Source organism: Siniperca chuatsi, linkage group LG7, assembly GCF_020085105.1.
Source record: "Siniperca chuatsi isolate FFG_IHB_CAS linkage group LG7, ASM2008510v1, whole genome shotgun sequence".
NCBI classification, from domain to species: Eukaryota; Metazoa; Chordata; class Actinopteri; order Centrarchiformes; family Sinipercidae; genus Siniperca; species Siniperca chuatsi.
The window spans coordinates 8,981,348-9,008,440 of NC_058048.1; the positions used below are offsets into that span (position 1 = coordinate 8,981,348).

The window sequence follows — 27,093 nt, forward strand, 5'->3', positions numbered from 1 at the left end:
CTTAGTTGATACCACACAGGTCAGACATTGCTGCAGACTATTTTGGAGTTCAATGCAAGTAACAGGTGGCTCGAAAGAACTGAAAAACCAATCAGCTCGTTACTGATGCTTACTGGTGCTTTTAAAATGTATATTTTAACTGTGGACTTGATTAAACTGGTAAAACGGAACTTGGAAAAAAAATGATGCTGATGAAGACTAGGAGGTATTGTTGAAAGCTCCCCAAAAAGCTAGTAAGTGGACCATGTGTTTGTGATTATTTTATCAAAAATCAATTAAATTAGCATTACCAATTTATAAACTACATGTGGATTAAATCCAATGTATGAACTTTTGCAGCAATACTTACTACTTCAATTAGAAAACATATTTAATACATGAAGTCTCTCCATTTATCAAAATTCAGACAGTGATATTGGTGAGTGTACCTTTGAGTAAGTGTGGTTTGTAGCGTACGTTAACTGACTGATCACTTACCCGCTGTTCTGCAGCTCCTCCAGGTTAGAGGCATTCCATTCAGAGCCCTAGAGACATCACAGGTCCAGTCAATATCAAGAGTGTACACAAATATATTCAACACGCAAGGAAAATTAAGAATGAGTCACAACTTACAAGATATTGCTAAACAAATGAGGAGGGACCACATGGCTCACAGATTCTCACCAGATAGACGTGGTCAAAGATTTCAGTGGGGCTGTCCATCTGTCCCAGGATGACTATCATCTCGTTGTCTATGAACTCCTTAAACCCCCTCAGGTTACACACCATCTGCATCTCCAGCTCTGTTCGAATCTGGGAAAGGACGACAACAATTCAGGGAAGCAGAACGGCTGTTGATGATGCTTCTGACTCCTGATTCAATGCTCACGTCAGCTAACATTAAAGTCTAAGATGGTACAATGGTGAAAATTTGCACTTTGGTATCTTAACAAGTAAAGCGTTGAAACTCAGCATTTGCAAAACCAAGATGTACGCCAAACATAACTGTAAATTTCACCCCATTCGTCTATGTGCCTCTCACCTCCTTACAGGTGACGTTCTCCAGGTCTTTCTGCATCATGATCTCTCTGAGGCGCATCTTGATCAGCCTTTCTGTGCGCTCCCTCTCTGTGGGCCTGTACATACAGACACAAACACCTTTATTAAAAAACACCTTTCACAAATTTTCTCTTAGCCTTAAAAAAAAACACAACACTTTTGGACACAAAGAAGTAACGGCACTTTCCTTCTGTCCATTGAGTCATTTTCACTTTAGTCTCAATGAGATTACTTGTTCCATGAGAGAATTGCCACTTTGTCTGATTCACAGAAACTGGAGAGGGAACAGAAAATCTGAGAGTGTGGCCCATTGGTGATCCACAACAAAGTCCCCTTGTAGGGTATGCCTGTTGTTGTGCCTGGCTCTGTTTCTAACCACTCTGCTGGGGGACGCATTTAGCCTTTGGACGTCACACTGATGACACCAACAAGTGGCCTAATTACCTCTCTGGAGAGGAGCACAGTTTGTCTCCCAGCATCAGCCTCTTACATTGTTTAATTTTCTCTTGTTTTGCTTCTAACTGGATCCTAACCGTAATAGTACATATCAGTGAGGGTCAGCAGTCACAAAGGCGGGCAGTCTGATGGCCTCAGGTGTGTAACTGCAGACTTAAGAGCATCTATCTGTGTTGGAGAATTGCTTGTTTACCTCAATGCTGAACGTCTTACTGACCCCAAGAGAATGAGTCCACAGGGTTAAGAGAAAGAGAACCTATTCACACCTGCCAACAAATACTGCCAACAGTTTAACCTCACAACAAGCCTTGACTTGCCCACAGACAGCCTGGAGGAGGGATGGCTGGTCAGGAAAAGAGACAGAAAAATAAAAGGGAAAAAAGTACATGTGTGACGAATGTATGACGATACAAGGAATAGTGCTAATGAGTAACTGAATGAAATGGAAATTCTATGACACTTCCTTGAACTGCTGATAGAGGAGTAGCCTACGGGAATTCACAGTAATCCCCCATTAATCACACAAACACAAAAACGTGCCAACGTTGAACCACTTCCTGCTATCTCAACTTTTCATTCAAAGGTTATACAAGGGAAATAAGCTGCCATGTCAACAAACACTGGCAGGTCATGTGGCTTTGGCAGCCACCCTGTGCGGAGGGACAAACAGGGACTTTATGTGTTTGGATGTGTGTACCGGAGCTCATAAAGTGTGGGTGGATCTTACTGATAAGTGCACTTGAGCGCAAACACACCTCCTCCAAAGAAAGAGTGTGTAAAGTATTTATGTTTCCAGGCAGACAGTAAATATGGGTGTTTCTTGGTTGTCGAGTTATAAGCGGAACTTAATTTCTTTCTCTTTTTTCCATCCAGGGGCATCAGGTGCATGCAGCAGCTGAATATCTTCCTTAACCCCCCCCAACCTCTACCTCCTTCTCTCTGCCCGCCACCTGCTTCAGTCCATCCTTGTGTTGGGTCTACCTATTTGTCTGTCTGGATTCCATTTTTCCAAATGTAAATCAAGCTGACTAAAGTCTCTGCTATTTTGGACTCTCGAGGATCTCTTAAGTGTGTGTGTGTGTGTGTGTGTGTGTGTGTGTGTGTGTGTGTGAGAGAACGAGACGCTCCAAATAGGTAGCGAGGCACGTGACTAAGCAGCAGGGACGGGAATTTCCCTGGTATTAGTGAAGACATAAATCCAGCAGCCTGTCATTCCCTGTACTTTCTATGCTCTCTTGTGGATCTGCTGACAACTCTGCGTCACAAAGATTAAGATTCAATGTGTGTGTGTATCTGCATGAGTCTATTGGCACATAGTTCAGCATTTGCTCGCGTGCCTGCATGTGTGCTTTTGTTTTTGTTTATGCCCTTCTGTGTTGCTTCTTGTTACCCTGGAACTGGGGTCACATGCTGTCCGTAACCTCTTAAGAGTTCAGGGCTCTGAAGACTGATAGCCTGCAAACTTCTGCTGTAGAACTGTAGCAACACTGTCGGCACGTGAGGAGATGTTAGGCAATGCTGTTGTGAAGATGTGACTGAGGACATCTTATTTCTGACCTTACATAAATACAACAAATAATTAAAGGGAAGGAAAGAAAGAAAGGCAAAAGATAAAGTCTGTGCCTTGTTGGCTATTCCTACTACATGTTGATCCATCAATACAGCACATGAACTTTTCTGAATTTTTGTCTTACAGTTACTTTTTTATCTGTTTTTGTTTTCAAAATGAAAATCACTTGGGAAACGGAACTATAGCATTTTATAATTTTGTGAATTTCTGCTCTTTTAGTTACTTTAGTTTATGAATAGTGTTTCTTATTCGTACCGTAATTTTCAGCACAGTAAATTCACTCTGTACTTCTCACAGGAATTTTGCACCACATATCAATGGGAGAAGTGCATACAAAATGAAAAAAATGTGAAAATGACTCACTATCTGGAATGCACCAAAGAAGACCACACAATATTCCAGATATTCCATAATCAGTGTGAACTGTGGATTTGCATAATGTGTGTGTGCATTCATGTGGTCGTCCCTCTTCCCCTCTACTCACAGGTCTGTGAAGAGAACGGGTGAATTGGCACGGTGTGACTCGACGTCCTGCATGGCGTTCCACTCGTTGACACAGAACTGGTTGGATGAGACCCTGCTCTGGTAGTAGCTGACCCAGGTCAGGAACAAGCTGCCTGGGTAGTAGTTATGGCAGCGAGCCACCTCGCACGCTTTGTGGAGCGACTGGAGGGCTGACCTGAGGCAGACAGTGAAAGGGAAGAGGATTCACACTTGAGAGCTTGTCTTGAGGGCAAAAGACAAAAAATACTTTACATTTTCACTTCACATGTATGGCTGAGAGTAAAATCATTTAAATCAGGAGAGGTATAACAATGGGCAGAGGAAGAAAGATTAGGCAAGGTAAGAGGAAGGGAAGAAAAATGTGAGGTGGAGAGAAAGTGAAAATTGTTAGAAAGATAAGGGAGGAATGAATAACACATTTGAGAAATATTACAAGATAGGTGGGTTTAATAATGAGAGAAACGAGGGAACAACAGAGGTGAGAAGAGAAGAACGGAAAGATTGTGTTATGTCTCTTCATCACTGTAGAGATATAACTGCAGATAAATATTGGTATCAGAAGATATTCAAGGGAGAGGGAGGTCAGGCGTAGAGCAAAGTAACAAAGGGACATGAAGATAACGAGTACGGAAATGAAGAGGCAGCAGTGGCATGTGAGACAGGGAAAAATAAAGAAGACTGGAAGGCAGAGAGATAATGAGGAAAAAAAGGAAGAGGAGAGGGAAGATAAGAAAGTGACAGATAAAAGGCTGGAGGTCAAAGTCAAAACACAATGGATACAGTCTTTTTAAGCCTGAAACCTTTATGCAACTTCACAGAGCTGTCATTTGTGGAAAAAAAAATAAAGGTTGCTCACCACATGGCCTGGACAGAAACTGGCTTGAAAACATGAACCCTGTTCACCGTCGACACACTAAAACCACTGTGATGATAGAGAGAGAGAGAGATATTAGAAATTGGATGCCCAGTAATAGTTTATAGCCATGTTACAACACCAACAACACAACTTACAACAAAACTGCTAAATAAGAGCAACATGTAAACAAGCCACCAGAGCAGTCAGTGAGTTGCCCCTGGGAGCAGTAAGAGGAAGCAGGAGGTAGGTGTGGCGTCTTACCCGTCTCCATCCAAGTGGATCAAAGCGTCACTCCACAGAGGTAGAACCAGACCCACCGTACAGCAGCTGGACAGAAGATCAACACGTTAAACAACAGCACAGCAAAACAAGACACACTGGTTTGACATAATACAGTGATGTCCAGGACAACATTAAAAAGCAAAACAGTAGAGCAAGTTAGACATAAGCAAGCTTACATTATCATTCACTTTAAAAAAAACCCCCAAAACTTTCATTTTAGCTGCTGGCCACATCCCGTCATTTGATTTTTTTTTTCTGATTTTGATATGTATGTATATACAGTTAATCTAAAAGTTAGAGGCTTAAAATGGAATTAAAGGCAGTACAAATGCAAGCATAAAACAATAATAAAGACCACTGTACTGTATGTAACTAAATATATTTCACATCCAGTGCTAAATTTCACTAGTCGATAATATAGCAAAGCTAAAATGGGGAGTAATGCTATCTCTTCTTGGTTGTTGTCACAAGTGTGGGATTTAATGAGTGTTAATATCCACTACAGGAGGACAGAGTAGTGTACTGTTGCTGTGGCACTGACCTGTCAGAGGAGACAAAGTCCATGCCGAGCACGATGCTCTCCTCCGTGTCCTGTCTACCATTGGTGGAGACCACCACCATGTAGCGGGTTACCTGAGGGTAGGCGCTCTCCAGACGCACAGCCTGCAAGAAAAGATAGAAAGGAGACATGAACGAAAGGGGGGGAAAATGATCAAAGAGAAGAGAGGCAGAGATGTTTTTCTGAATGCATCAAAAACATAGAAACATATTATCAATTCATTTACAGTAAAGCGAGTTGCATTGTGGGACTCGCAGGATCCAGTTTTTTGGAGCTTGCCTTTGTTTTTTTTTTTAAACCAATCTTTTTGTTAATTTGTCTCTCACAAGTCTCCTGACTTCTATAAGTGCAACACTAAATTGCTGGAATACCCCCTTATCAAAGACGTCGCAGAAATGGCAATAATGCTTATTACTCCAAACACTTTGAGCACAGTATGTTTTATAAAGAGTATTGTTGTTGGTGCAGATAGATGAGTTAAGACTTTCCGTGTACAGCAACAGTTTTTTCCAGCAAGTTTCAGTTCTTTGTTTGCTAACAAAGAACTGAAACCGGCCCGTCTGTTTGGAGTATAATCTTCCTGATCACAATGCCACCTTGCTCCTGACCTTTTGCTACTGTGTGTGTGTGTGTGCGTTTTGTGTGTTCGTTACTGACCAGTCGGATGGTGTCCTCCGGCCGCAATACAGTGAACATGGTCTGAAGATGTTTCTGGAGGTCACCTGGACAGAAAGGATTTCAACATCCTCATTTAGTTTCAGTTTAATTGGACAACAATGGCATTCTTAGCACGTAAAGGTTGACATAATAACACCAAAGACGATGCATCATTTACCCTGTGGCAAGTTTCCAGTGCATTCACACTGAAGTCTCTTTCACTTTAGGTCTACATTCAACCTAATCCCTGAATACATGTGAGGAAAAAAAGTTATTTCTGAAAACCACACCTCCAACTACAATGGTCATCTTTATCCACAAACAGCAGCAGATTATACTTTTTATGTTTCTCAAATTTTCACACTTTTTAAATTTTTTTTTTAAAAAGTATTTTAAGTGTGGGTTCATTGAGCAAATATTTATCAAACCAGCTGTCCACGACATTGCATGCAGCAGTGAACTGACTGCACTGAACTTATCTGCCTTGTTGTTAAACAGCTTCAGCGAAGTTAACACCTGCAGCTGTTACTCATGATGCTGTAGAGGGATGTCCATTTGAAAAACACACTATTTTATCTAATCTCAAGTTCTTCTATGGATTTCATTTCTGAGACTGAGTCCCACTGAGTGGAAGAAAGCACTGGGAGAAGCTGCCGCTGTCATTTGTATGTGCAAGTCTTTACCTGTGTGCTTGTTCCTGCGCTGGCTGATACGAGGTGCAGAGTTAGGCGTGGGGCTATTTCCCCTGGGAAGGAACAAGGCTGCACCTTTTACGGTAAGAAAACTCTCACTGATACTGGAAGGGAAGAGAAGAGAAAAAGACATGAATAGAAGCCTCAAATACAGGGCCAAGTTATCTAATCATATTTTGTCTTTCATGTAACTTATGCAATTACTAAAATGTACTTAATTTGTTATCACTTTTTTGCACATGCTGACCCCAACTTCTCATAATAAGCACAAGATGGGGACAAGGAACAGAGGAGTGTTGTCATGGGCTTATGTCAGTGTCACAATGCTCCATTCAGCTGGCCTCTGGTCTGCAGGCTCCCCAAATCAGAGCTGACAGACTGATGCAAGCAAAACAAGATCCAAGCCCCAATGTGAACTCAGAACACAATGTTCTCTGCTCCTCCACACAGCTGGATTACACACACAGACTTACTCACACTAACAGCTGCCAGTAGGGAGGGATGTAGGGTATGGGAGGAGACCGGGGTTCCGAGCGAGCCCCCTCCTCCACAATGTTTGAGCAGAGATAAGCGTTGGCCAGCACACAGCACTCCACACCAAAGCAGGTCATATTAAATGGGGTTCTGTTCCTCTATGGAACACTTAATCTTATTAACTGTGACTGAGATCACTGCATTGAGGAGGACACATAATAAACTGAGGTCAGTGTTTCAACTAGATACCAAACAGTGTGTGTGTGCGTGTGTGTGTGTGTGTAAGAGTGAGTGATCACCTCTGGTGTGCTTGTATGTGTGAATGACTTGTTTTTTGCTCACAGTGGCACACTATCCTAAGTCACACAAAATACAGATAAAACAGGTTGGAAGATCTACCTCTGCAGCCGCTTATGACCGTTTCAAATGACAGCCATGGGACCAGTAAAAACCATAACCATAATGATGCAGAGCAAGAGGTCTGCCACTTAGACAGTGGGCACTTGGGCAATGGTGCTCCTGCATTTATTCGGTGGATGCAGAGAGCACAAAAAAGAGAAAACTGTATTTCTAATGTTTCATAGGGATTATAAGTAGTACTTGCAGACCAAGGTGGAATCCACCATAGTAACAAAAACACATTGGGTGTATTGGCTCTGCAGGTTTTGCTTGAGACCACAAGTAAAGCTGGCAAAAACTTAGGCTATCTAGAAACAGGAACATGTGCTGCCACAATCTTGATAGCAGCCAAATGTGGGTCTTTAAGTTAAACAGATATATTTCTAAGGAACCCCATTTTGTAACTTTCATAGCATTTCAATAGTTTTTTTTAATTATCTGCTGGCTTGAATATGCGCAGCTGTAGTTCTTTTTCTTTTTCCACATTCAATATTTTACACAGAACATTAGCCAAAAGAAGTTAATGTGATCTTTAAGAGGTCAAATGTAGTAAATGTCAGTGAAAGTTTAAGCTCACTGCAGTTTATTCATTATAATATGGAACAAATACCGCAGATATAAGGTTTACTAAAGGAAACACTGATCCAGAAAGTTGGCCGACCTGTTCTGCTAAACTTGAATAAAGGATGGTTTTGTAGCCTCTGGGGCCAGAAACTAAGACAAGAAACCGACAAACACACACACACACACATACACACACACAGTGAAGCACTGGGATCAATCAAAGGGAGGTGATGACATCAAAGCCACGTATATCTTTTGAAATTGCACAAATAATTCATTGATATGCTTATTTTGATGGTTAACCACTGTGTTGGATAATCTATCTTGCCCTATGCAGCAGGTTGCAAGTCTACACTCACTGAACCCGACTTCTACAGTTCATCAGGTTCTACAGTTCTTCAGTTTCACAGTCAGGTCAACAAAAAAAGGCTGGTGCCGTCTGCCATTCAGGCTTCCTGTCATCACATTTTTTCTCTGTAACTTCATCTCTCCATCCTTCCAGCCATCCAACTGTCCTTCCTGAGTTTTGCTGAGACCATGGATGTACAGGATCAGGAGACACAGACAACAGAGACAGAGAGAAAAAACAAAACCGCTGCCTTGTGCTGAGCTTATTTCCCATAACCCACCCACCCCTGACCCAGCTGTTTCCTCTCACTCTCCCCTCTGTCGCTTCCTCTTTTCTGCATTCCTCACAACTTCGTCCTACTTTTCATTTCCGTCGCTCTCTTTAATTCCTGCTGTGCTCGCAGACTTGTGTACTGTACTTGGCAATGACCATGTATAGCAGTGCTACTGTACAGTGTCATCTGTAATACAGCACTCGTACTCTCCCTGAGAATCACGCATGAAAGGCCATGCACGCAAACATGCACTTTTACGCCTGCACACAGACACATTGTGGAATCTAAGCCTGATGTTTGGAGAGGTGGCGGGCTGTGAACGACTTTCAACTACAGTTTCTAAAAATACAGTAGTCCTTTAAAAGTCTCAGCTATTGATAGACTGCGTTCAGAAGAGCACGGCTGACTTACTGTATATAGAAAGTTCTCTTTAACAGGGCAGCAATAGCCTACCGCAGAGGTTTAACACTGAAGCCTGCATCTGCCCTGATTATAGGGACTGGTTTTAGGCTACTTGTACAGACATGAATAAGAAGGTATGGCTAAGTACCCTGCCACATAGATACACAACACCACCCACTGATTCCACAGGAGAGCTGCAACGATAAGTCAATTAATCAGTTAGTTGATTGACAGAAAATGTATCAGTATTCACTATTTTGATAATCACTTTTGAAAAGTTTTGGACTGTTGGCAGAATAAAACAAAGAATCCGAAAACATCTCCTTGGGCTGTGGGAAATCATATCAGACAGTTTTCACCATTTTTCTGGCATTTCACAAACAAAATGATGAATCAATAAAATCAAGACAATAATCGCAAGATTAATCAACAATTCTAAAAATAATCATTGGTTGCCAGCCTATTCCACACACACAACATATTTTCAGACAGTGACAGTGAATCCATTCTGCATATCTCTGCATCAATGAGACCTTGTCATGACGTTAGCATTTTCAACTTACGTAACACAGCTGCCTGTAGACGGAATTGATTAAAACTGATACATCTGTAATGCTATAATGCGCCATCAGAGACTGATAACAACACTAGCCAGTCTGTTGGAATGTACCCAGATTGTGTGTATGTTGAGCTCAATGTTATGTTATAACAAGTAAGGCTGGAAAAAAATTGTCATGACAACTGAAAAGGTGCCCTTTCAATCAGACTAGCTGATTTAAGGGCAAAACTAAACTAAACTAAAACAGAAGAGGGCAACGAGTTATGCTATATTTGACTTCACCAAGTATGTGAATAAGGGTTAGGCAGTGAAGGATGATAAAGAGATAAAGAAAGACAACCCAGTCAGAGTGTGTAGCAGAGAGTGGGTGGGTCATCTTTTGGCATTCAGCCACCCCAGGCTTTGGGCAAAAGTGAAGCAGTAGGTACTTGTTGGGCAACAGTCACAGACACAATCATCACTATGTAAGGACCACTCCACATAGTGGGCAGATAACTGGGTGACCCCCCCCCCATGCCCATATTAGTTACTGTCAGGAGGAGAGTGGGATAAATATAGGGCCTGGCTCTATGCAAGGCAGGCCCCACTAAGGCCTTACGAGTTTGCACCAGAGACAGATACAGCCCATGGGAAGACAAGGAGTTAGCTGGTGTGTATGTGTCTCTACATGTCCACAGGTGCACGTTAGGCCCTGCTGCTTGGAGGCAAGGCCATGGAAAATGTGTCACAAGGACAAGACAGTGACAGATGGGTGAGAAGAGAGAAAAGTCAAGTTCATGGGGCATCATGAAGTACAGGCCCATAACTCCTAAACGCAACATCCTTGATTCGAGTCTGGCCAGGTATCTCCAGGACATCATCTCATTCTCCATATGTCACTCTCCACTACAGTCTAATTAAGGCAACTTTCACCCCATAAGTTTAAGACTCATTACAATTGCACAGCAGATTACTAGGCAAAGCATTAGACACGAGAAGGCAGCAGATGGGGTCAGCCAGAGCAGAAGAGGGTCAGGACTGATAAAGAGAAAGGGATACCAGGTCCTACTAAACATAGACTTTCATCAACTGACACAGACGCCAGTCAAAATATTGCCCAGATCTATTGTCTTCTGTATGCGTGTGAGTGAGGACCACAAGTTTTTCTACAGTTTCGCTGCTGTTTCTTTGGTAATCCAGTGTGCAGGCCTTGGTCCGAGCAACAGCAACCTTAGCGAACTAAACATACCTGACCAAGTCATGCAGTGCTATTCTGAGAAGGATTCAGATTACATTTTAACTTACAGTTTAGACAAACTGCAGGCAGAGAAACTCAGTAAAGATGATTTAATGTTGGTCAATGGGGCCAGTTAGTAGTAACAATGGATGAATAAAGGGTGTCATTCCCACTTTGATAGCTTGTAGTAAAAAGAAAATAATAACTGTACTTTATAAAATGTGGAATCCATTACAAACATTAGCAGATGCCTGGCAATGTTTAGGACTAGCTGTGATATACTAGGTAGCTACAGCTGGTCTGATCTCATGCCATTTACTGAAGCTAACTATACAAACTTCAACCAAGTTATGTACAGTAGGTTATTTAATTTTAGACGCATCACACGCACACAGGTGCGTGCACACAAACACACACACACAAGCATAAGAAGTGACCTATATCCAGCTGCCCACTTCCCTATTCAGCTGCTGAAGTCCCTCACACAAATACACACTTCAGTTTGCCACGTTTTAGTCTTATCTGTGTTCTTTGGAAAACACGTACGCAATACAAACACAGAAGTGCAGCGGAAGAGAGGGGTTTACCGGTATTTCTAAAATTGGTGGGATAACCATAGTGGTTTAGATGTAATTTAGCCACAGGTAACACTTAACTCCATGGAAAGCCTCAAGGCTTGTAATTACTCATTCTAACCCTGGTTAAACATTAAGAGTCCTGCTGACGTTCTGTCACATACAGGCATTCACACTATAAACAAACAGATATATGTACACAAACATTACACATGGTGACACACATGTACACACACTAGGTGCTATAAATCAAAGGATACTAAAATCCCCTGCATTGTGATGAGGGCCCTTGACCATCCTGAGCAATACAAAGGAGTGGTGATAAAAACAATCAATAAGCATCATGCAATATGGCCAACAAAACAAGGAAGTCAGAAGCTTCCCATATCTGCTTTAATTTACTAGACACACGTGCCTGCCAGTACACACTGTGTTACTTGCAATAACATCTTCCCATAAACTTTCTTTGTGCACACTCACATTAAAAAAAACTACTTCCTTAAAGACTAGGTGCAGCCCTAATAAAAAGTAAATGTTCAGTTTACTCAATAACCTCATCGCACAATCACTTGCAACAGCTGATAAACAATGCATTTAAGACGCAGGCTGACTTTCCTGAAAACCATGACAGAGGGCCAATTCTCATGCAGGGCACAACCAATTAATGACTGCACAAAAATGTTACAAAAAACAACAGCAGGAGCTAAATAAATTGATTTTGGGAGAATGTTGATTTCATCATCTTTTAATCCAGCTGCAGTAATTTCTACATTGACCCCCACACACACACACACACACCCACACCCACCCCCCTGCTAAGCTTAGCCTTGATGTCTGCAGATGCTGTAGATCACAGATAAGATCACTGTTGGTATATGATTAAACACAACATTTTATACAAAAATACAGAAAATCTTAAGAACACTTATGCCTTTTTCTTCTTCTTCAGGCTTATTTCGGTTATTATCCTGAATGTTTCTTTAAAACTTCACTCAAAAAAGGTCTTAATTGCAACTTAATAACAACTATCATTGCCACACCAAACACTCGCATGTTCAAACAAGCCTTGGACAAACAAAATACTCCACAAAAACTTCTTGATACAGTGATCAGGTGATGTATGCTTATCTCAGTAGCCATGTGGCTTCCCCCTATTAAGTGTGTCTGGACCTGTGAAACAGGTATGATTCACACTTCATGCAGAGCCATTATTTCTTAGTAAGGTCAAAGAGTAGCACTAAGATGAGTAAGACCCTGCTACGTCACCAGGAAATACATCCAACACTGATGTTGCAAAACTGTTACAAAATGTTCAGCTTACTCACAGCATTGCAATGTTAAACCTGTCCTGTATTACTACTACCTCCATTGATATTAATTTATGTTTAAATGCAGTATAAACTATCCACAATGTAACAAGTAAATTTCAAATACAGACAGTAATTTCAGTTTAATTCCTCCTTTGGAAGTGAAGTTGTGCTCATGTGTAATCAGGTGCTGTAGTTGGTTTTAGTTTGAATGGAGACCCTGTTACTTCATGGCACCTTTACTGTCTGTCCCTGTCATATATACTTACTTTATTATTTTGTGTTTTAATGTATACAACTTTCACAAACTACAGCCTATTCCAAAGTGCATCTACCCTTCAAAACTTGCCACTTTTTAAACTTACAGCTGGTTGATCTGATTTTTTGACACCACCGCGTCGTCGCTGAAGTAGGGCACCATCTTGGCCCCGCAGCAGGAGCAGAAGCTGACCGACGACGAGCTGTCGGATCCGGCCAACGCGCAGAGAGTCATGCCGGCGGGAGAAGCGCAGAGGGAGGAGGGTGTCAGGTTCTTGGTCCGAGAGAAAACTTTTACTCCTCTCCCACAGTCATGTGCTCTGTTATTTCAAGATGGCAAACAACTCACTTCCTTGGGTGTTACTGATCGTAATACAGTAGAAAATGACTAAATACTCCGCGAAATAGGTGTGAGATGTTTCCAAATCGTAATTATTTTGAAATAAATTCTGCTGAGCAACTAAATCTAGAACACTGTGTTCCTGTTCCCGACAGCAACGCCGGGCTGTCCAAAATGTCCCAATAAAACGGAAGCGAGACCCATTTTAAATACGTTTCCGTACCGTTTTCTAAACATTATTTATCCCCGTTACAACAGACAGTCCGCTTTGCCGTGTACAGTACTGAGACATATGACTACGGTCCAACTCTCACCGGAGAAGTCATAGGAGGGAGGAGTTGGAGACATGTGGTTTTGGGAAACGTGAGGAGCCAATGAGGACAACAGGAGTGTACGACCGCCCACACTACCAGCCCCACTGCATCGACACTTATTGAAGCAGGGCAGTTTGTATACAAAGCGCTGTCAACCTTGCACCATGCAGGTATTTACTCCAGCAGGTGATTAGACTGTTTAGTTCCTCCTCTCTGGCTGAGGGTGTGCTTATCAGTAACTTCACTGCCTCTAGTGTTTGGTTAAAAGCTGCATACTCTTGGTGCCACATGGCACATGGTTGCCCATCCAAGATAGATTATATAATACTGTAGATCAGACTATAGAGTAATACCTTTTAATAATCTTAATAATATGGTAATATTGTTAGGATCAACTGCTGTCCTAGTACCACAGGGTCAATAGGGGATGTGCTCATTAAGCAAATAGAGTCAATTAAACCCACATGGGCTTTTGGTTTGGCAGTCTGAGGAGACTTCACTTGTCTCCTCTCCACCCTTTTGTCCCAACACACAAACTTTGTGGTTGAGTTACATAAGGAGCAAGAACAAATGAGAAACATGCTGAAGTTATCCAGACTGAGCTGCTATAGCAGCAGGCCTGTAGTATCAAGGCAAAGTGGAGATATACAGGAGCCTGTCTTGTCAAGGAAGTCTGGGGGAGAAACGACCCTTCACATTAAGGTAATCTGAGGATGTCAAGTATCAACAGACTACTGCGTGCTATTAGAGGGACACAATGTTTTGGTTCATTTATAGCCTATTAAGCATTTTATATTCTACTGGCGTGCCAACATGTAGGGCCCTATGTATGCTGTCAACAATTTAAAAAACACTGTAAAACTACAGCCCCTCTCATCATATTCACACCAGCTTGTGCCAAGTGGCCTAAAAATTAAACTAAAACATCTGTGGCAAATGACCTCTATCCAGTGGATCTAAGCTTTATTACAATGTTTATGGAAGGCCTGCTTTATGTTTCATCTGTTTTCCAGAGCAGAGCAGTTATCAATAGGGAGTTTGACTGAGAAATAGGGTACTATTAAGTTTACTGTTATACAACACACCTTTGGCTCAGTGTTCACAAACTTTCCAGTGCATTGTTACTCACTGTAATCTGCACAGTATGCTTGTGTCTATGAACACTCCTTAACTATGAGGCTGTGGGGAAACTGTATTTGCTACTGATCCTAGACCAGATTAATAATAATTATTATTTTTATTATTTCTAGCTAATGTATCTTAACCATTTCACATACACGGTATCCAATGTGGTGTGCCTCATATTTTCACAAGTACCCAACATCATTTCTGGCCAATAGACACACTTTTTGGTCAGCTGTAGTGTGTTGTTATGTTGTCTCCTCCTCTGAACTGACTTTGACATTAATTAACTAATGAACTTTAGAAACAAATGCTAAAAATTAGCTTTTTTTTCTCTTCATGACTAAATGGCAAAACAGGAACCTGGTCGCCTTATTACTTGAAACTTTCTTATTATTTCTTTCTTCTGTTTACATGTCTTAACTGAACATAAACAATCAATGCATGACTCATTTTAACTGAGTCAAGATACAGTGACATTAAACAGAAATTTACACAGTACTTTAAGCAATGCTATTGTAGTTTATATGTTTAACAGACTTTTGGAAAACATATTCTAAATGATCACCACAATAACTGATAAGATCAGCTCTGGGGGACATTAGAAACTATGTCACTAATCATATTAATTCTTTACAAACCCAGGAGGACAAGTTCAAGTAGATAACAAATACATGTGACAGTGTTTGCATTAAACACTAGACTATGTGTTCTGCCCAGAGCTAAACTGATTACATCACATATGAACGAACACACTAACACCTGCGCTCTTACCGTCACACTACGCTTTACTCCGCCTCACCTTCCTATCGACAACTCTTGCATCACAAGGCAGGCTGTCCAGTGAGCTCTGCCAACAACTGTGAACACAAAATCCACACAGCAGCTCAAGTGCTCTTGTCATGTGGTTGTGTTTAGTGTCGTCACATTTACCAGCACTCAGTGGGAACTCATTTGTCTGTGGGCTGGTAACATGAGAGTCTGTTGTGGTGTTTAGCTGAGGCCTGGACAAGTTGCACAATCATCTTCCGCTGCATGTCTTCCTCTGTCACTTGATGGGAATGGGTGCTGTAGTTAGGGAGTTGATGGCTGCACCCTGCATGTCTGTGCGAGTGGTTGTGTGTGTGTGGATTTGTGCTAACACTGAGCAAATGGCGAGCTTGGTAACTGAGCCAAATGGTAAAACAGGACTATAATGTTAGGCGTATCGGGAATAGACTCTGTGTGTGTGTGTGTGTGTGTGTGTGTGTGTGTGTGTGTGTGTGTGTGTGTGTGTGTGTGTGTGTGTGAGTGAATGGGAGTCCCCTTAGAGTGAGCCCTACCATCCTGCTACCTCCTTGGTCAGTGCATGAAGCCAGCTGTTTATCATATACTGAGCTGGAGATGGGCTACTGTTAGCATGCTGTTCTACAATAAAAGAACACTCCACTTGACACACTGCTTTCACCTTTAGAGCCATAAAACCTGCAGTATGATTTACTGTACCTTGAAAAATATACTAAAATAAGTTCTTCCATCTTAAAACGCCTATCACGGTGAAGGTAAAGAAGTGTGATAGAGTTGTAGCGGTGGCTAAAAACACTTGGCCTCAAAACCTCCAAACAAACAACATAAAAATACTTTTCAAGATTGAAAACAAAGCAAAGCAAAGAACAACTGGACTACAACGCCTAAAGTTCAAATGTTTGCTAACTACTCAGCCCACTCTGTTCCGATAGGAGCACTTAACCTTGGAGAAATAGGGAGCCCTCGTAACAGCCAGGTAAGACAGACAAAGACCTGTTTGCAGAAGTAGCATGTGTACAGTAACCAAACATGTACTGTACTGCAGCTAATAAGCACTAGCTGGAAATCTGTTCTTGGGTTTGAGACCCTATAGAAGTAATGTTCCCAATGCTAGGTCAAATACGTTGCAAAGATATGTTTTTGTGTTGGATGATTTTGTTAATATAATCCTATTTCCATACTATGGAGTGCTAAGCAACACGTGCTGCATTTTGAAATGAATATTCTGTGGCATGTAAAGTTTTACGTGCGTGTCACTTATTTTGTGCATTACAGCTACTTTGTCACATTTCACTTGTTGTACCGCAAAATTAAGGGAATTAATTTGGGCTGATTATAATTGAATTATTATGTGATTAACATTTTAATTTGTAACACAAGATACACGAGATACAGCATTTTTTATAAAACTTCATGAATTCTGCAGGAAGAATGACCTTGTCACATTTTGTGCACACAATGCCTTTTGTGTCACATAACCTACATTTTGTGCATGAAATACTGCATGTGTATAACTTCGAGTCCCATATAGCTCTATATAGGTAGATATCTCTCTCTTTTTAGTGGTGGGAAACTGATATATGCCCATCTAGTCACTAATCTAGGACAGGGGGTACTCCGTGTTTCAAAAGCAGGATGTACTGCAGTGTAAATGACAGAATAGCTTATAAACTTACAAAGGCATGTCTCCACATGTCTCGAGATGGTGTTCAAAGAGTTTGTCCTTGGCTTGGTGTTCATTACTGCACCTTGCCCTTCTTGTTCCTCTAATAGACTCATTAAATTCTTGGCCTGGTGAACCTACTCTGCTTGTGTGCATCTGGGTCAGAGCTGATGCATGAGTTTGTAACATGCATATTTAACAGTGCAGGAAGAAACTTGTACCACAAATGATTTTGACCAGTCAAGTCTCAGAATGTATAACTAGGTTAGTCTGCTGGTGTTAAGTAATAGTTCCTCTTGCCACCCAAATAGATTCTGCCAGCTATTCAAATCATTTGAAAATTCAAAAGCTTTTTAACAAAGCTTACAGTGTAAGAGAAACCTCAGCTCAAATCAAACACTGTCATGACCTGTATTTCATTCTCTAAAAGAAAATGCTCTACAGCAGGGAGACAATGGACAGACAAGGTCAGAAAGAGAACAGCTAAACACCGACCCTCTTTCTTTTCACAGGCTTTTATCAACAACATTCAAGTAGGTCATTACAGGTGTGTTTTAACAATGCTGATGTTTAACAGCATGAATTTACCTTTTTAAAACAGTGAGCATTTTCCACATCTCTGTACGTTGGGTGACAGGTGCAAGCCTAATAGTCTTGCAAAGAAATCAGATTTATGATCCGAGAAACATGCAAGCTGCAAAAAGTGGACCATGTGAGTCCACAGGGATCCATAAAGTCATGGCCTACATTTGGAAATAAAAACAAATTTGTCGATACAAACAGTATGTTTCAATCTTGTGAGGCTGCGACCTTTGACAGCCATGCTACGTCACATGATATCCTTGCAGACAGTCACAAGAAGGGTAAGGAAGCACCTCTTTTGTTCAGCAGCCACAGCAGAACTAAATTCATCGGCCTCTTACACCATTTTCCAACCATTTAAAGATTGATTTAGAATAGAACAAAGCCTTCAAATGTTGGTTTCATAACTCTTGATAGAAAAAAAAGTTTCTCCAACACTGCCCTTGAAAGTCAGTGTCAGTCCTGAGGCAACAGTGTGTGGCAGAGATTCATTATTGCACTGCAGTAATGTTATACTTAATTGGTGTGGTACAGGGGGTACAGACAGCTGTTTGTGTGTGTCTGTGTGAAAGAGAAGTTGACAGAGAGAGAGACAGAGAGAATAAGAGGGATAGGGAGAGATACAGGGTGTGAGTCAGTGAGTAGTCAACTGAATAACTGAAAGAAAAAAGAGACAAAGACTCTGGAGCAGAGAGAGAAATCAAGACAGAGTGAAAATATTACTGCACTGAAAGAGCCAAAGCTCCCCTCAGTCTCAGTGGCCCTTATATGATATATTGGCCCATACTGCTACTTGAATCCATATGTTGGGTGGGGAGTTAATGGGACCTCAGCTCTTATGTAATACGCATTAGGGGTCACTCAGCAAGGCCCTTGGCTGCACCCTGCATGTCTGTGCGAGTGACTGTGTGTGCGTGTGGATTTGTGCTAACACTGAGCAAATGGCGAGCTTGGTAACTGAGCCAAATGGTAAAACAGGACTATAATGTTAGGCGTATGGGGAATAGACTCTATATGTGTGTGTGTGTGTTTGTGTGCACATGCATATGTGGGTATGACTTCACCAGCTGCTGCTTTGTTGTATTACCTAACAGATAATTGGGACCACATGTCCTTCTCGGCACTATCGCGGTGTGTTAAAGGCTTGCTGGAGTGATGTCACCAAGTTTAAATTTTGTGTGACATAGCATAAAGTCTTTTCTAGTATGTTCCACTTTGGGTTAAACTTCACTCCAGGTGTTCCAGGTTTCATGCACTATAGGTGCTCAACAATTATCTCGGGCCAGGTGCAATCATAAAGTGAAATTATTATCAGATGGTTTGGATGGGTTTTCAATATTATTACCACTGCCAATGAGGTTGTGCTTTCAGACCAGTTTGTCCATATTTTGGTGAGCAGAATATCTCAAAAAGTTGGTAACAAATTTTCAATGAAATTTGGTATAAGGTTAGGCCACTGGCCGAGGCAGAAGTGATTAGTTTTTGGTGCAAATCCATATCCAGGTATAAAACAAAATGTTCACATTTAACAATAGAGGAAATAAGACCTTTCACTACCTTTCTGTCGTGTTACATATCCATATGTAGTGGGTGGGTGGTGGTAGCAATGTGCTTATGCACATTGCTACCACCACCCACCACTACATGTCTCTGCTCCACCAGAAGGTTGAAAAATGGTGACCTTAGCTAACATACATAACTACAAAGACACCCAACTATGGACCTATATCTATCCTTCCCTTTCTCTCTCTAAGATCCTTGAGAAAGCTTTCTAAATAACAATAGTTTATTTGAGGATTTTCAGTCAGGATTTAGAGTGCATCACAGAGACAGCACTAGTGAAAATTACAAATGACCTTTTAATTGCATCGGACAATGGACTTGTCTCTGTACTTGTCTTGTTAGATCTTAGCGCTGCATTCGACACTATTGACCATCACATCCTATTACACAGACCGGAACATTCAGTTTGCATTAAAGGAATCACACCAAGCTGGTTTGAATCCTATCAGATGATCTCAGTTTGTACATGTTAACGGTGAGTCCTCTGTGCACGCCAAAGTTAGTCATGGAGGTCCACAAGGTTCTGTGCTTGGACCAATTCTATTCACCTTATATATGCTTCCTTTAGGCAATATTATTAGGAAACACTTCATAAACTTTCATTACTATACGGATGATACCCAATTATATCTATCGATCAAGCCAGATGAAACTAATCAGTTAGCTAAACTTCAAGCACGCCTTAAGGACATAAAAACCTGGATGACCTGCAATTTTCTGTTGTGCGGTGATTTTAAACTCTGACATAACTGAAATTATTCTACAAACACCTCCGAGACACATTATCTAAAGATATAGTTACTCTAGATGGCACTGCTCTGGCCTCTAGCACCACCGCAAGGAACCTCAGAGTTATCTTTGATCAAGATTTATCCTTTAACTCCCACATGAAACAAACTTCAAGGACTGCCTTCTTTCACCTATGTAGCATTGCAAAAATCAGGCACATCTTGTCATTAAATGATGCCAAAAAACTAGTCCAAGTATTTGTTACTTCTAGGCTGGATTATTGCAATTCCATATTATCAGGCTGCGCGAGTAAGTCTCTTAAGACTCTCCAGTTGATCCAGAATCCTGCGGCACGTGTACTGACGAGAACTAGGAAAAGAGATCATATTTCTCCCATATTAGCTTCTCTGCACTGGCTCCCTGTAAAATCCAGAATAGAATTTAAAATCCTTCTCCTCACCTACAAAGCTCTTAATGGTCAGGCACCATCGCGCAAGCTCCTCTCCTGTGGAATCAGGTCCCAGTTTGGTTTCGGGAGGCAGACACCATCTCCACATTTAAGAGTAGGCTTTAGACTTTCCTCTTTGATAAAGCTTATAGTTAGGGCTGGCCTGGGTGAGTCCCGAGCCATCCCTTAGTTATGCTGCTATTCAGCAGGTATTTCTGCCTCTGGAGCTGCAGCGTCTGGATCTGTGATTGTGTTCCTGCTCGACCTGCCTGCCTGCTCTAGGTGGATTCTCTCTCTCTCTCTCTCGGAAAAGTGCAATGAGGTAACTTCTGTTATGAATTGGCGCTATATAAATAAAATTAAACTGAATTTGATTTTGCCAGGCAAGGTCTCACTGGGATCATGTAATGTGGAGGGGTCCAAGAAGACACATGAATGAAATCTGAGAGTGATCCTGGGCAACAGCCAAAGCCCAAGGGTACAGAAGAAGAAAATTATGCAATAGCCCTGCTTCTTAGCACCAGTGTTCAAAGCTCAGACAACACTGGTACAGACTGGCAGATAGCTCTTTTAGAGTCAGGACTCTGGTTGAAATCTGTCACTATCTGTTGTTATGTGCTGGGTTTCTGACAAGCATCCTATAGTTTGTGCCAAGCATTCAGTTTTACCCTGTATCTGATGTCTACAACCTCCTGACAGGATGGCAACATTTCACTCAGACCAGTCCTTCAGTCTGCACTGGCCTGGAGTATATCTGTCAAGTCTTACTGCAGTGTAATGTATTAAACAGTACGGACAGTAATAACAAGTGGTAATATGAGTTATTACTGATAACACACAATATAGCTAGACACAAAAAAATCAAATGACAAAGCTAGACTATTTAGATTGCACTTCAAAGCTTTGATTAGTCCATAAAAGTCCCTTACAAAGTCCATTAAAGTTGGACAGGCTGTATAGGCTTTGATGTTCCACTCCCTGTTGACACATGACTGTGCGCTAGCGTCTCCACGGACAAACTGTAACGTTGGGATAACATTTTAAGTGATAAGAGACTCTGTGTGAGCCTTCAGCACAGTGATGAAAACATTTCCATGTTCAGTAGTAGCTGGTTATAGGCAAAAAGTAAAAACACACAAAAACAAACCCCATGTGTTCAGCTTGTCCTATAAAGTCTATGATTTTCATTCAAATTCTGTAGAGGGCCTTAGCCCAGGATACCACACAATGATAAAGCCACGTGAGTCATCTAATCAAAAGGACAATAACGTGACGTCCTTGTCTTTTATGGAGACACGTCAAAAGCAAATCATCTGCTCCACCAGGTGGAATCATGCAAATCAACCCCAGCCTACAACATCAGGGGACTGACCAAATATTGACAAAACAACTCACAAAGACATTATTTGTTTTCAGCATGAAAAACTATTAAAAGAAACAATTTAAAAAACATTATTACCATTTCTCAGTTGCTTTGACACAATCCTCAAATGACATTACGTACTCTCAAACCACTGTGTGAAATGTACTGTGTATTTCAAGGGAAACACACAAAAATGTATAAATTAGTTCCTAAATTACATTAATTAGTTGTACTGAGACATTTGTCTTTACTTAACGAAGCTATAATAGCTTTCACATTTTGTATTTTCTCTGACTACTGTTGTAGTAAGGTGCTTATTGAACAGGATATATAGCAGAAAAGGTACAAAATGACAATGAGAATCTGGTGAATATAGACTTTTTGTTGACAACTGACAGGAATATTACAGAAGTTTTGATGTACACTGCTCAGTTAGCTGCAGAGGAAATTTAACTCTACTAATGGGAAAGACAATTTCAATGGACTCATACTGGCACAATTCCTTTTTCTTGTTATAGTCTTGGTTTAAGCAAAGATAAAGGGACTTATCTGGTTTTATTTTGACACGTAAGTTGGTATTTTGCAGATCAAATGAAGTGTTGTGCTACATTGTATCAAATGAATGCAACAACTGCAGTGATGTTTTAAGAACTGTAACAGAAAACGTGGTTCAGTAATTGAAGAAACTGTAAATCTTATATGCCGCCTCCCCCTAGTGGCCAGAGTCTCAATTTACAGTTTCTAAAGTGGAGACAGATTATGACAAAACAGGAAGTGGTCTCACCTCCTGGGCTGGGAGTGACGGTCATCCTCACCACTGCCCGACTCCTATAGATGCAGACAAGACAGAAAAACATCATCATCATCATCAAAGAAAAAGGAATATGTATTCATTACCTGAGCCACTTCACATCAGTCCTGTACCAGCAGCTAGCATTTCAGAAAGAACACACTGTATCATATTAACCAAAGAAACTTGGGAGGCTATTTGCGTCACACACTGAGTCAGACTCAATCAACCTTGCATTAAAAGAGGGCTAAATTGGCTGGCGAGTAGGGCGGCCACGTCAAGCCTTTCATCTGTGACTTCAGTTACAAGGCAGGACCAGCATGGTATTTTAACTGAGGCTCAGAGCAGGGACCAGGGATAAGGCTGAAACAGACTTGAGTGTCCATGCCCTCCCCTCTCTGTCTCTCTTTTTCCAAAATGCAATCATCCTCCCCCACCACTGCAACCAGCACAGTTCGCCACACACACACACACACACACATAGACAATTTTAATCCCAGCCTGTTTCGGTAATCCCTCACAAAACTCAGGGAACTTTCTCTTTGGCATCAATCTGTCAATCCTGGCTACTACGCAGGCCAAAACACACACACATGCACACACACACACAAAACTCCAGATACATACGGTAGGGATGGACACACAGGAATAGGCACAGACATGGGACACTGAACAATAATGAGGATGCTAATGCTGGTGCCAATGAAAGATAATGATACATGATGATGGATGGGAAAGATTAGGCCAAGAGCTGGATGCAGTAGGCCAGGGGGTGCAGAAGCTTGAGGAGGACGGATGGACTTTTCATCTATTCGCTTCCACAGATGTGATTAGGCCTGGAGAGGCAGCTGGCTGAATGATGCTCTCTGCATCAGCAGCCTAACAGCCTGCCTTCAAGACAAAATATGGTGACACAAGAGAAATAGGAGTCCATGCATGGACTCAAACACTTCCTGCGCACACACACATACACACACCTGACAAAATGCCTAGCTCAGCAGATTTCAAAAGCAAATGTGATACCAGTATACCATTACGTGACTGCAAAGCACTCACACACACGTTACTGATGTGTGTAGGGGGCGTATACTTCCAATATGTGATTAAAACAACACACCATAATAAGCCTGGCCATGGCTGGGATATATTGTACAGGCTGATCACCACGGTTACCATGCCACCACATGGATGTGTAGGGAGTGGTCTTACAGCCAATGAGAACATGGGATTTGGTGTGCTGCTAGGCAGATTACTGTACACTACCACTGTTGGGTGGCCATTCCCCACTGTGCTGAAGGCAAAATGCTAACTGTATTAATTGATGGGTCAATAATCTGACACATGTGTAATTTGCCAAAACCCCTGATAAAAGGTTTAGGAGGCAGCATGCTGGAAAAAGCCTCTCACAGATATGCTAATGTGGCAATGGCATTCCAGCTGTGCCTCTCATGAGTGTTTATCTTTCATTCCTAGCTCTTTCCTCCATACACTGCTCTGTTCTGCTGTCCCTTTCCCATGTTTCTGCCCCCTATCCCCCCTCTCAGCACCAGACATCTCACAAGAGCACTCACATGCCTGCTTCCCATCAGCAATGGGTCCCATGACAAGCAGCTGGTAACCTCAGCCTGGGATCCTTTCACTGCCTGAAAGCTACCAACCCTCACTGCTGGGTCTCAGAATGATAAATTCAGCTTAAATCATAATTCATGTGTGCTATTTCTTTGATCTGGCACAGTTTGGTCAAGATTTTAATGGACATGTGTCCAAATGTCTCCAAGAGCCATAATCAAATGAAAGCTGTCCTGAATTGTAATGCCATCAAGTGACATGTGCTGCAGCAGCTTTAATAATGGCCCTAATGATGTTTTTAAGTTATGTAAATAATTCATGTTGTTTTTCTTTTGGCTTTTCTCAAATTTCTCCACCACCAGCATGGATCTACAACCATTTTCAGACATTATAGGATTTTGATGTTTGCCGACTGAGGATTTTCCGAATCCATTCTCCATAATTTGCATGGCTGTCCCATGTGATTCTCCATCAGACTGGCCTTGATACCTGGAACACAGTCAGTCACTGCAAAACACTGAGGTTAAATTTAGCTGCATGTGGCGGACCTCTGCACAACAGTGTGTTAAACAGAGGTCAAGATCTTAAGACACAAGATGTGTCTTCAAAACATCCTGTCCTTTCAGAATGCAGTCTGACAGACTATCAGCCCGCACAAATATTAGTGGCCAATTTTCTCTCAAGGAGAAGGGTGAAGGCATAGGTCTTATCTATGGCAGCCACACCATCACCCCTAGCTGGGTCTGTGTCAAGAGCTTGAAGCCAGACGTGGGAAGCCTCAAAGTGTCAGAGGGGATAAGAGAACTGTCCCACTGCGTCCAACAGGGTCTGACAGGCCTGTCACACTAACCTGCTTTCCAGGCAGCTCCTCTCCCTTCACTGTAACTACACTAACCAGTGGAAATAGTAGTCAATTTGTAGATGTGGTGCTGACATGACACAGGCACAGAAGGCAGCATATTCCATGTTTATAATCATAGAATAAACACAACCAATAAGGAATTTTACTGCTAATTCACTATGCGATTAAAAAACTGTCTTGGCTCAGAAATAACTTTGTGGAGGAAGTGAGTTAGCAAACGAGCTCTAACATTAGGTTAACTGCTATCATTATTTAGCTAAGTTGAAGTTAGTTTGCAAAAACTTGACACATTTTAATATGAAAGTGAGCCAGTTAATTTAGCGCAAAGCTGACTGACTTGGCAGACAAAGCTGCATCTGCAGGACTGTGAGAGGCTACTTTTAGTTTACAGTATGATGCTAGCAGCTAAGTTAGCCACCCATGTACATAGCTATTATATCCCGAGCAGTGAAAACTGGGCTAACGGTAACGTTGGTCTCGCTGTGGCAGATCAACGAAACTGAGCCGAAATGTCAAACCACTTCACGGATACTTACAGACACACAGGGGCTTGAGGTAGTGCTTGGTGTCGGCGACCGCTGGACGGTGACCAGCGCCATCCCGGCTGCTGCTGCTCAGACCTCGGTCACCTCGGAGAGTGAAGCGCCGGGACACCAGACATTATTTTGGGCAGGAACTACAGTACGCCCAGCTCCCGAGGTTATTTCTCTGGTCGTTGCTTAGTTGCCTCTCTAGTGTCAAGCTGAGCTATGTATTGATATATACATATCCGGTCTTTACTTTTTTTCAAAATAAAAGGAATTATTGTATGATCCAAAACAATACACTATTAAATAATCTATTTGAGGTGTAGGATTTCATTAAGCATTTATACGGCATTCAAATTATTAATCGTCTGTCTTTTGTCGTTTTATTGACCTCTGTAGGCAAAAATGCACGTTGTGTTTTCAAGCGGACAATTCTACGCTTTTATTTTGAAAGGTAAATCTCATTCCATACGTTCCGTGCTGTTTTGCCTGTGTCAGGCGCATGCGCCATCGTGACCAGCTGTCAAACAGGTTTGCTGGCTGCTTGATGAATACTTACGCTCCCTTTCATCCCAAGATCACTACTAATCGATCAATTAAACTGAAAATAATACGGATCAGTACCGTAATTAACGCTACTAAACTGTAGCTTTGCGTGTGTGTAGAGTGAGGTAGGCTATTAGATAGGTGACATATAGCATGATGAATAAGGCATTACTGTGTTTCTTTCTCTTCCTATGCAGGATCTGCTGCAGCAGAAGACCTGACCTTACATCTTCGTACTTCCATGTTTTTCAGTTACCCACCTCTCCTGGGAGATGAGATGTGGTGGTGGGGGTGTGAAAGCAGGGGGAGGTGTGCCTCTGTGTGTGTGTTGAGGGTGATGGTGAAAGGAAAGTCAGAAGAGGTTCATGAAGGGGAAAGGAGGTGAAAGATGAGAGGAGATATACAGCAGCCTTTAAAATCTTGATGTAAAGTGTTAAATCAGAAAGACAGCAAATACCACTCCCCGTACTTTTCATGCATTTTATTGAAAGAGCAAATATTCTTTAAATTTTACACACTCAGAGTAGATGTCCAGGAATGGAGCAAGTGTTGGGGACAGAAAGGGAGGTGTGGATGGGTGCGAAACTAAGGTCTATAGGATAGGAGGCCATTGCCACGAGGATAGGAGGCTCATTTTGATTCACTTCATTGCATTATCTGGGTCATTGCCTCCTCCTCCTCTCCCTGTCCTTCTCAGTGTTCCTTCCCCTCCTCCATCTTTTTCTCCTTCTTTCCTTTTCATTGATCATCCAATAAGCTTAATGTTAAAAACAGCAGAAGAGGAAGAAAAAGAGAGAGTGAGACATAAATGAGACAAAATAAAACCGAAACTGATTAGGAGGTACTTGAGAGAAAAAAACGGTGATTGGATTGCACTTGAAAAGCATGAAAATGGAAA

At 41.7% G+C, this 27,093-nt stretch overlaps 1 protein-coding gene across 2 annotated transcripts in view; it reads right to left on the reverse strand.

Annotated features, from left to right (window-relative positions):
- ssh2a (slingshot protein phosphatase 2a) overlaps positions 1 to 25,864 on the reverse strand; it is a 31,369-nt gene extending 5,505 nt beyond the window's left edge. The window contains exons 1-11 of one of the 2 annotated variants that reach the window (XM_044201394.1): positions 25,659 to 25,864; positions 22,686 to 22,729; positions 6,606 to 6,718; positions 5,923 to 5,987; positions 5,248 to 5,369; positions 4,686 to 4,751; positions 4,425 to 4,490; positions 3,549 to 3,743; positions 1,022 to 1,115; positions 664 to 792; positions 478 to 524 (exon numbers count right to left, since the gene is read on the reverse strand). In XM_044201394.1, coding sequence (XP_044057329.1) covers positions 478 to 524; positions 664 to 792; positions 1,022 to 1,115; positions 3,549 to 3,743; positions 4,425 to 4,490; positions 4,686 to 4,751; positions 5,248 to 5,369; positions 5,923 to 5,987; positions 6,606 to 6,718; positions 22,686 to 22,729; positions 25,659 to 25,721 — 1,004 coding nt within the window. In that variant the 5' untranslated portion in view covers positions 25,722 to 25,864. Of the gene's footprint in view, positions 1 to 477; positions 525 to 663; positions 793 to 1,021; positions 1,116 to 3,548; positions 3,744 to 4,424; positions 4,491 to 4,685; positions 4,752 to 5,247; positions 5,370 to 5,922; positions 5,988 to 6,605; positions 6,719 to 13,098; positions 13,663 to 22,685; positions 22,730 to 25,658 lie in introns of those variants that run through there. The other variant, XM_044201393.1, reaches the window with a different exon arrangement.
- Between the last annotated feature and the right edge of the window lie 1,229 nt (positions 25,865 to 27,093).